Below are 11845 nucleotides of genomic sequence, written 5' to 3'. Positions count from 1 at the left end.
TAGAGTATAGTGATTTGGATGTAGATAGTTGTGATTTATAATGTCAATAAAAGCATTAATGTTGTTTTTTCTTGCGGTGTGGTTGCGGTTTTCGGTGGTGCGGTTGCGGTTTTCAACGCTGCGGTTTTGTGCGGTTTCAAATGTTGCGGTTTTGTGCGGTTGCGGTTTTTGAAAATTCCAACCGCGCAGGGCTCTAGTTCAAATACAGGGATAAGATTGGATCAAAGCAGAAATTGGAAACCTACAATGCGATCTATTATAACTACTACTGTTGACGGAGTCAATGGGAAATGCAATAGAGAAATGGAAATATTTTGAGAGGAATTGCTTTGGGAAACCAAACTATAAAAGATCACAGGTTTTCTAACTATATTGATCTATTAATATCCGCTGCAAATGCTTTATTGATTATTATACATTTACATACATGTTCACATGTAAACAATGAACAACGTGTAAGCGTGGATATTCATGCGTGTGTACGATTATATACAAAAACACAGATGCAAACATTGTATATTAAAATTTAGGTGATAAAAATCTGGTTCATATACAAAACCGGTCCAATTTTGACTAAAATTTCTAAATAAGACATTTTAAATTTCATATTGTAAATTCTGTGAATTTTTTGTAAAGTATTTTACTTGTACGTTGTACTTCTAAATTTTCAAATACAATGTATAATTACAATTACTTTGGTGTCAAATACAAGTAATTAAAAATGAGACTCAGAGTACTACGTCAGCAACAACAATTGTTCAGAATTGACAAAAAACTAGCCATTGGACAAGAAATGTTTTAGTTTAGAAAAAATGGTAATATCTTCTACGTAATATTGAAATAAAGTTGAAATAACAGACATCTGTGTATTTTATGTATGCAAAACCAGAGTGTCGGAGTCGGATAAAAATTATTGAAAATAATTGGGGACAAAAAACTTGCCAAAAAATTTGATGGATGGTATCACAGAATGAACTGGTAATAATTGGAGACAGAAAATTTGCCAAAATAATTGATAGATGGTATTACATAATGAACGTGTATGGGACTGTGAATTCAAAAAAATTGGCCAAGGATAGAAAAAATGGTTTAGCATATTGCTTCATTTGTGTAGCAAAAACTAACAAACCTAGGCAATTGCCCTGGGTGCCTATTTTCAAGTACACTTATACAAAACCAATACTATATCTAAAAACTTTTAAATAATAAAAAATTACAAAAATATAACCTTTTCCACTACCTATTAAACGCGGTCATATAACCTGGGTTACTTTAGGAATGAATTTGTTTGTTTGTACAAGAATACCCAAATGATCTTGTTTTTGTTTAAAATTGAATGTATATTATGTATAGTATAAATATATCATTAATGATTAATTAATATTTTTTGGAAATCAATTAAATATGAATATAAACAATTTTTGTACGTTAACATATTGGAAAATTTTTTCTCAGCATTTTAGATAATTAATTTGACAAGTTAGATTTTGAAGATTTTGATATTGCCCTCGACTTTTCTAAAGCTTTTGATACGCTCAATCACTTCTCATTTTCAAATAAGTTAGCCTCTCTTCCCTACCTGATAACATAATAATAATAAATTTTCTTTCTAATAAGAGTCATTCCACTTTCTTTAGCTCTACTCTTTATCATTCACACAACTAGTTTTTATATATCGATCAGCTCACTAAGTCATCATCTAGTCTATTAATTTGCGTTTTTGTGCCATTACTTCATTTTATTGTCAATTTATTTTATTTTCTTTATTTTATTATTATTGTTTATTTTTTATTTATTCTATTTTATTTTTCATGTTTAAACATTTTTCTTTCTCCGTTTTTTTTATTTATTTATTTGCTTATTTGTTTAATTTTGTACTACTGCTTGGCATGCTGTAACAGTTTCTGCGTCTGTCAGACCCTGATTTTTGAAGAATAATAAAAAAAAGAAAGAAATTACGATAGTGTTTGTTTTAGTAAAAGCTAGAAAAGTTGACGTTTAATAAATTTGGTTATCTTTTTTCGACAACATTATGTAAGTATCGTATTTTTATTTTAGTAAAAATAGTTGTAAAATTTATATTTTTATTGTTTGTAAGCTAGTTGTTTATAACTTAAAAAATTAAAACAAGAACGAATTTCAGTTAAGGGGTGCCAAAAATTCTAAGGGCGTACTTTATCTTTTGTTTTTATTATGCATAAACGCAAAGCTCTACATGTTATTCTATACTTATAATTAAACTTTGGTACCTCTATGGCTGTATTATCCACATTGTACGACATACATATACACATTATGTATGCACGAGCAAGCACGGCGTAAGATATTCTTTAAGGCCAAACGGTAATAACAGCGTGAGACTTTTACCAACTAAGCTAACTCGCTCATCATAAAGTCTTACTTCAGTAATTGCGTTTTAATGTTCTTTGTTTAGCTGCAACTAAGTTTTTTTAAAAGCTACATAAGCTGTTTCAAAAAAGGAACAACGCGCACACACTTGTGCGTAACAACAACCGAGTCGAATAGTCGAAATGTTAGTCTTTGGTTTTGGTGTGGGCAGCATAAAGAACAGGCACTGTGAGCAAATCGTAGTAGTCAGCTGATTGTTACCGCGAATGTACAATCCTATTGTCTAAAATAATATGCCGTACCTTTTATGCACTTTTTATCTAATAAAATGTGTTAGTTTTTAAACTTTTAATTTTTTTGCAGAATGTTCAAAGGAAGAATGAAATGTATTTCATCAACGTTGATTCAGTTTTTTAACGACCAAAATGTTTTAGAGAAGATTTATTAGCTTTCACGTACCTCCATTCCTATTGCTTATAACTTTTTTACATAAAAAGAAATAATTTTTTCGAAAGATAGCAACGTAACAATCCGAACTTACTTTTCATGATTAAATAAACCAATTTTTTTGCGAGTGAATCTACAGAATTAACCAATGGAAATTGCACTTATATTGCATTTACAGCACTTATACGAGTATATTAGTTGTCTGGCATTGTTGATGCAATGTCTGTATTCGAATGTAAAAACGTGTGTAATACGGATTCACTTGTAACGACACACTGTGTTTGTTATAATAATAATGCACCTCAGTCGCTTGCCATGGCGCTATATAAAATGACATTATTATTATTCAGAAAGTACCAATGTAATAAAAAAAGCCTAAATTAATAATTGAAAATGGCGACATAGTCTGGAAACAGTTATTCTTAGTGGACTTTATATAGTGGACGTATACGTAATGTTAATTGAAAGTTCAGATGTATTTATCTGAGACAGATAAATGATTTTTGCAAACATATATCAAACGTATATATCAAATTATATATGTTGAATATTAAGTATATATACTACAAATTTTAACCTTTATATGCATTATATCTGCATTCTTTTTTTCAGTTTAAATATCAACTAAAATTTTTATTCAACAGTTTTTTTTACTAGTTTCACTCGTGTTTTCGTATACTTCCATCAACTATTATGTATACATACTGCCTGCCTGCGTTAAGTGAAATACAGATCTACTCACTTTAAGCACAGGTAGAAAAAAGGCCACCAGCGAAATTTTGGCTACACGGCAACAATAAATCTCAAAATTTTAATCCCTCCTTCAAATTTGTCTAGCTCCGCCACTGGCCACTGCTTACTTTTACTAATATAACTAAATTTGAAAACCATGAATTTGCATTTGTGACCATGTATATATATATATATATATATATATATATATATATGTTGATAATCTAGTGTATATACTAATCAATCTTCGTTTTGCGTCCAGGAACCCGATTCCCCGAGGTAGGACGTTGTTTTCTTTGCCATCAACTTTTTGCGCCAAATTAGAAAATCAGTTGTATCCATTTCATATCTTGCTCGATTGTTTGCGACCAGAACTTCTTTAGGCGGCCTTTGGGGCGTGTGCCAGGTACTTCAACATCTGCAAGAGAAGTTATGGCACTGTTTCCACTTCGTTTGACATGACCAAACCACCGCAGACAGTGTTGCCGGCTTTCGTCCTTTATATCATCTAAACCAGCACGATGCAAGATTTCGGTAGATTTGATGTGGTCCTTCAGACTAATTCGTTGCATCCATCGAAGCATTTTCATGTCGGTTCGTTGAAGTTGTTCCAGTTTGGTTGTCATTGGCCATGTTTCTGCCCGATATAACAAGACCGGACGTATCACAGATTTATAAAGTCTTGATCGTAGTGGTAGTCGGATGTCACGCCGCATCAATATAGAGGCAAGGAGATGCCATTTATTTCAGGCTGCACGTATGCGTGATCGAACGGCAGCTTCAGCTGTTCCAGTACAATCTAGAACATCCCCTAGATATTGAAACGATGTGACTTTATCTAACCTTAATGGCTTCAAAAACATTGCTTTTTTGAAACTGTTGTTGTGGGTTGATGAAAGCAGGACAAACAAAATTAGACACTTTAGATAAAGTACCAATTATTTTTGAACAACGTTTGTGACTCTACTGGTTACACTGCTGACACTTGATTGAATTGCACCAGCTTTACAAACTGAACAGGGCTATTGTCCAGTAACTCTGGATTGGATGGGTTCACCAGTGTTCATTGCTTTGGTTTTGCTGATGTTGACTTTGAATCCATGATCGGCGAGTCTGGTGTTCCAATCTGCAAACATCTGTGTTGCATTCTGCTCAGACGTGGCTGTTAAAACGATATCATCAGCATATATTAGATTTCAAATGTCACCTTTGCGTATCGGTTTTGTGATTTCTTCCATCACAGTTATAAATAACAGTGGACTGAGAATCGAGCCTTGGTGCACTCCAACGCCGATGTCAAATGCATCTGTGTTTCCAACCGTTGTGCTGGAATGAGTTGTCGACGTAGACTCCACCTGATTGCTTCACGGGGAGCTTGATCAATTGCTTTTTCAAGGTCTATAAAAATGTGTGATAGTTGTTGATGCTTTGCGAGGTACTTCTCTTGCAGTTGCCGAAGGATGTGAATTGCATCAATTGTTGATTTACCAGCTAGGAAACCAAATTGATAATTCCCGATTGTGATGCACGACGTTAATCTTCTCTCAATGATTTTCTCGACAATTTTCAGGGTGTGTTCTCACAGACGTATACCACGATATGATGAACAGTTCAATGGATCACTTTTGCCTTTGTATAGCGAAACTCTCATGCCGACTGAATGGAACTATAGTTCCATTGAGCAATTTCTCCGCACTTCTCGGCAAAGTTTTAGTAACGTTTGGATACCTTCAGTATCAGATGCTTTGATAATGTCATTTGTGAGTCCAAAGGGCCCTGCTGCCTTTCCATCCTTCATAGCTTTCAGGGCTTTTGTATTCTGTAAGCTCCTCTACAGTGATGTCTGGAATCGGACCTTCGATGGGTGGAACATTGATGGGATTTGTTTCATTTAACAAACGGTTGAAGTATTCTCTCCACTGTAGCTTGATCTCATCTTCTTCAAGAACCATTTTGTCGTTTTTGATGCATGAGGCATCAACTGTCTTTTTTCGTGCACTTTGCTTGTTTTGCTATACGATACAGAGATTTCATTTGTTCACCTTTGCTTTTAGTGATCCACTCTCTGCACTGATCTGTCCGACACAAACACAAAAACAAGCAAAATGGGCATATTTTAACATGACTTAGTGAAAGAAATTTGCTTTCCTATTCTTTTCAGATGCAAAACCAGTAATTCAGTAAAATATAATTTTTTAGTATTATCACTTTCTATGGAAGTTAAAGAAAGACCTGTTTAATCTTTAATCAATTTCAGTTTTTAAAAACTACGCTCTCCAGTTGCAACTGGTACCGGCTGTGTTCACAGAATTCGTAAAGCAATTGAAACATTTGGAGTGAAATAATTGTTTCTTAAAATAAACTCTAGTACTTTTAATTGTGATGCTTTTGGTTCAATCAATTCTGATAATGCAGGTAATTCATCTAATAATTCCATGACATCAATATCTGTCGTAGTATCTGTACTTAATATTTTGTTTAAATTTAAATATTTTTCTCTAAGACTTTCCTTTAAACATTCTTTTTTAATATTTGCAATATCGTGCAGGAATTGAAAGGCATCAATCAATTTGTTCACAGGTTAAATCTTTCTTCAAACAAATTTATGGCACTATCCAAAATGCAATTAAAACATTCTATTTTAAATCTATCTTTTGGATTTGTAATGGGATCATCTCGAGCTTCATAAGATAACATTTGTTTTTTTAAACCTAGGTCTAATAGAAACTTCAAATGATGTCTCCAAATCTAATTCAGCTGCGATTAATTCTGCATCAGAAATAACTTTTTCAAAAGCTTCATCTGAGCGATACATCACTTTAAGAAGTTAACAGTTTTGTTCACAATTTGTTTGGCTTCAGAAATGTCAATTTCATTATTCTGAATGACTTTGCTTGCTAAGTTTACTTGGTTCAAAATATTGAACCATATCACAATACAACAGCAAAATTTAAAGTTTTGGATTTTATAAGTTAATACCTCTGCTTCATGACGTGAAGATGGATCATAAAAAATCAATGATCCTCCTTTGCCCATCAGGGGACAGTTAAGGCCGATGGTGTACATCTAAGCATGCTTTTTACATGTTTTTTTCTTTCCAAAAACCTTTTTTTATCTTTGGCCAGTTTTATTGAATTCAGAATACCAACACCAGTCCATTCAGTAAGGTTATTTATCCATTTCTCTGCAAGTCTACCAACTTTTTTCTTCCAATCTCTTTTCCTCATTAGTACCATCTTAATCAATCTGTTTTCCCTCATTCTACAAATGTGTCCAAAAAATCCTAATTTTCTTTCTCTGACTTTGTCATATACACTTTTCTGTCTTCCAAGTTGATTTCTGATGGTTTCGTCCTTTACTTTCTGCCTCCAACTGATTTCCAACAAATTTCGGTAACACTTCATCTGAAATGCTTCCAATCTGTCTTTGTCTCTTTTCTTTATTGTTCATGTCTCACGTGCATAGAGCAAGCTCAAAAAAACGTAAAATTCTATCATTTTCAACTTTGTTTTTATAGATATATTTCCACTTTTCCATATTTCTTTCAATGCTGCGAACATTCCATGGGTTATTGCCATCCTTCTGTCAATTTCTTTTGTTCAGTTGTTGTCACAGGTTATATGACTGCCAAGGTACACAAACTGGTTTACTTGTTCGAGTTTTTCTGATTCTATCTGAAATTCCGCAATGTTTCTGTCTTTCCCCGTAATCATCACCTTCGTTTTGTCCGTGATCTTTTCCACCAACATGTGTTAGTTCAATTAGCTTCTGTAAACCTTCTTCACTGGAAGCTAGAACGTCTATATCGTCTGCGAACCTGAGATCTTTAACAGTTCTCCTTCTTATGTCAATTCCAGCCAATTCCGAATTTTCCATTGCTCTTTCTAACAATGTTATGAATAGTATTGGTAATATTGGATCGCCCTGTCTGCTTCCAATTTCTGCCTTTATCCAATCCACGAGTTCTGTACTTATTATTACCGACATTTTTGATTCTTCATAAAGCCCTTTCAGTACTTTGACCAGATTTTCTGATGTCCCCATACTTTCAAATGTTGCCCACAAACCTTCATGACAGACAGAATCAAACCTTTTCTTAAAATGAACAAAGCAAGGGTTGATTTTCTGACCGCAACTTTTTGCATCTTCTATCAGCAGTCCCAACATCAGAATTTGTTGGATCGTACTTCTGTCCTTTCTGAAGCCTGCTTGTTCTTCATGCAAATGTTGCTCTATGACCTTTTCCAGTTGTTCTTTTATAAGAAATCATAAGAAATGTCCTGGCTGATTTCAAAAAGAGCATCAAAGATTTCTCCAGCACAATATCTAAAAGGTCGCACAGCTTCAATCCTCTTTCCCATCTTGTTGCACTCGAAAGTTTTGGAAAGATTGTTTTTCAAAGAATATTTTTCAAAACTGTCCATCTACGGGATGATCCACTGGGTATATGTGGGTTTGTTTTTATTTATTATATGTGTTTTGGAGTATCGAAAATTTTTTCTCAACCTTATTGTAAAAATCTTTAAGTTTACGAAATTGGTAATAAGTCACGCCATTTGGTTTTGCAAAGGTGACAAGATCATTGCACGTGGAAGAATTTTTATGTTTCATCTTTAATTATCTTAATGAATTAAAAAATTTGAATGTTTTTAAAGATATTATAAGTTTATTATCGTTTTGAGGGTCATGTAAGGGATTCCAAAAGGGGCGGAGGTGTTTTTTTCATTTACTAACAATTCTCTTAATTACAAATTAATTAATGATGATATAAATAATCTATGCATTTATTGTATCAATATCGATTACTCTAATTAATTTAAATATTAATTCTAACTTACCTGACATTAAATCTAAACCTGTCAGAAATGTAGTCTTATATCGACCACCAAATTCAGATTTCTTAAAATTTTAAAATAATTTTGAGCTTATTAATTCCAAACTGCAAACAAACATAATTGGCGATTTTAATGTAAATTTAGATTATGGCAATAAAAACAATTTTTTTCATATCACTTCACTCTACTCATTAACTTACTCACCAGAGTTCGCTCTCAAACACCTCTTATTAATATTTTGACAAATATTGTATCTGCTCACATTATGTCTGATCATTATTATTTTCTATATCGGAAGTTTGTTCCTTGTCAGGATTTAATGTTTTGCAAATATACGATTTTGTAAGTTCCTCTTAATCTTACTTTAAGGTATTTTTTTAATATATTGGTGCTTTTTAGCTAGGACGGCAAACTGGGGTCTTGCCTCGGGCGGCAAAATACCTCGAGCCGGCACTGCACACACCCTGCACATATCCGCTGATTACATAGACATACGGAGCCATATAGATTACTGCATCTTTAAAATTTCCTGTAGACTATATAAATTGATAGAATACAAGTTTATTTAAGACGTACGTAAACCAAATTAACTTTTCCGTCCTAAGAATGTAAGATATTTTGGTGTGAAATTCATGATAATTTTTTTGAACTTTGCACCAATGAACGATTTAGCAAGAACTTTGTTAGCGACGTATCGAAGAACACACGTAACAGTAAAACAAAAAAAACAGTCGAAAATGTATTAAGTTCAGTTCATATTGAAATATTGACTGTAATATTAAGTGGCAACTCTGGCAAAGATTTTAAGCAAGCCATCACCAGTGCAACCTGCCTTTAATGTTTTACGATCAATTTTCTTCGGTAAATCAAATTCTCTTTCAATAAACGCATACAGCCTGCTCTTTTTTGATTCATCGGTGCTTCTCGTTTCCCCAGTGACACTAACAACTTTGTTTTCTCGTACCTTAAAAAAATGAATGAACAGTAGATTGATAATGCGACACAATTATTAAGACTCCAAGTAGAAGTACGACTACTTGAAAAATGTCAACTATTTGAAAAATATAAACTAATTGAAAAATGTAAGTATTTTTTTTAGTTTCGTTAACCCAAAATAACAAATTTCTATCGGTATAAAACTCTCAAGTTGTTATTATTATTAATGGTGTTAAAGTATTTTTACTGGTGAAAAAAAATCAATCAATGAAAAATGCAAACCTTTACAACAATTTCATTGGGTTTAAACAGTTTGCTCACTTCCACCACGAGACTGATGTATTCATGACCTTCCACATTTACTAAAACGGCAACATTAAACGGAATGTTCGTATGTACTGTGTTCTTTGATGAAACTACTGATTTATGGTTGTTACCATTTGTTTTTTTTGAGGTGACAGAACCAGAAGAATTGTCTGCGTTTTCAAATGACGAATCAGTCAACTGATTTGACAAATTTTCATTGTAGTTTTGCGTAGACTTTTTTTGTGTGATTGTGATGAAAGATTGTTTTTTAGAACTTAATTTTACTTGATTCTGTTGAGCTTGGTTGGCGGCTTCTAAATTAGAGATAGGGGCATGGATGGCCATGCAACCTTTGAAATAATAACATCCAGCTTGGTCAGAATCCACGTATGATGGTAAAACTACATTTCTCATGAATTCGATTTTCTGTATTTCATCTTCTTTACAACCACTGATTGTTAAAGTGCTGCCGACTACCTTGACCGAAAGTTCATTTGGGAGAAAGCCTTCCATGTCTACCTGCATCTTCATGATGTTCTTACCTGATTTTATTAAATGTTAGGTATATTTATAAAAAAGTAACCGTTGTCTAAAACAAGGAATGACATCTAAACCAACTTTCAAATCTTACAAAATTTTGGAAAGTTTTATACAGAAAAATCGATAAGAAAAACCTGTTTTCGGACATAAACCCATGAAAAATTGGTCACTAAAGTCATCATAAAACTGCTCTTGCGAGTTCTCAATCGTTTGTGCCACTTGACACTTTTCATCTTTACCTGAACTATTTTTATGATTGCCCAATGTTACTTCATCGTCATTTATAAGATTCCTAGAAGCAGTTGGACTCTTCGCTACGTCACCTATCAACAATCATGAATATACACTAAATTTATTTATAAAATATCAGTTTCCGGACAGATAAATTTTTGACATGAACAATGATGTTGACAAAACATGTTGACAACTGACCTGATTTAGAAGGATTAAACCTGTCACAGGTGAAAAAATAAATTTAGATTGAAGAGATTGAGTAAAAAAAAAACAAGAAAAATTAAAAACAACTAATTTAAAAAAACTACAAAGATTGTGAATATAATGTGGAATGATTCTGTCATACACTGACATTTTTACATTACTTATCCAAGTTTTATATTAATAATATAATTTCATAATATTTGAAATAAAGTATTTTTTATTGTACAAATTTAACAAAGATGAGCAAAATGAAGCAAAAGAAAGTTTCCGTTATATGTGTAAAAGGCGCTTTTAGCTAGCATGGGAAATTAAAAGCAACAACAAACTTAGAAATTAATAGCAACACACAGCCAATTGTCTCAAGTTGTCAACTGTTTCTTCAGAATACATTTAATCACAGTTGTTTACGTGTTCACCACTATCGTGTTTACAAACAGATATATTTTTCCAAAGATCATTTCATAATGTGAAATGATTTTAAATTACATCATTGACTCTCTGGCCAAAAGTGAATATGGAATTATGTTCTTTACACCCGCATGCTTCATGTCAGATCACTTTGTATATACCACGATTAAAAATGCAAATTTGAAAAAAAACATACTTTGGAACGAGTACAATATTTGGTAACGGGAGGTACTGTGTGAGGTAATTAAACAATGGAAGCGAATTAAAATAGATGCACGATATTGCTTGTCCATTGTCATTTACCGTGCTGCTGGCAAATGGAGTCAAGTGACAATCTACCAGTATTTAAATAATAAGAAAAATGCATTTAGATAAAGTAAGATTATTATAAAACAATTATAAAACTTATATTTAACAAAACTAACTACCATGATATTTAATAAGTTTTTTAGCAACACTGTCCGTGACAACACCTTGAGCTGATGCTTCCTGGATCATTTGGCCAAGAGTTATAGTACTCGGAATATCTATTAAATCAGATTAAAATTAATATTATGCTCAAAGTATACCAATAAATTAATAATGATACGAGGATCATTTATGCAGCAATGTTGAATAAGTTCCAAGTCAACGAACCAGGCGTCTTCAACCACTACAAAACATGAGAAATGTTGTTTCAAAGGAATGTTTTTTTTATGGGGAGAATAGGCAATGCCTAAGTTTTTCAGATTAAATATATCATAAACTAAATTGCCACACAATTTTTAGCAACAGAAAAAGTCCTTACAATGGATTGGAAAAGGAAAAAATTGGTTACAAGAGCTGGCATAGACGAATAATGAAAAGTTGAATAG

The 11845-nt window shown here is 32.8% G+C and overlaps 1 protein-coding gene across 1 annotated transcript; it reads right to left on the bottom strand.

The window, feature by feature from the left end:
• Positions 1–8455: 8455 nt before the first annotated feature.
• HELRODRAFT_190058 (hypothetical protein) lies at positions 8456–11489 on the bottom strand (the record flags this gene model as incomplete). Its single annotated transcript, XM_009012009.1, has 6 exons — positions 8456–9327; positions 9582–10147; positions 10280–10468; positions 10578–10597; positions 11188–11326; positions 11417–11489. 6 exons carry the CDS (start codon positions 11487–11489, stop codon positions 9142–9144), a joined length of 1173 nt encoding a protein of 390 aa, XP_009010257.1. The 3' UTR covers positions 8456–9141.
• Positions 11490–11845: the final 356 nt, after the last annotated feature.

Source organism: Helobdella robusta (genome assembly GCF_000326865.2).
Source record: "Helobdella robusta unplaced genomic scaffold HELROscaffold_10, whole genome shotgun sequence".
NCBI lineage: Eukaryota > Metazoa > Annelida > Clitellata > Rhynchobdellida > Glossiphoniidae > Helobdella > Helobdella robusta.
The sequence above is the reverse complement of the archived record's forward strand: the minus strand, read 5'-3'. Positions and strand labels throughout refer to the sequence as shown.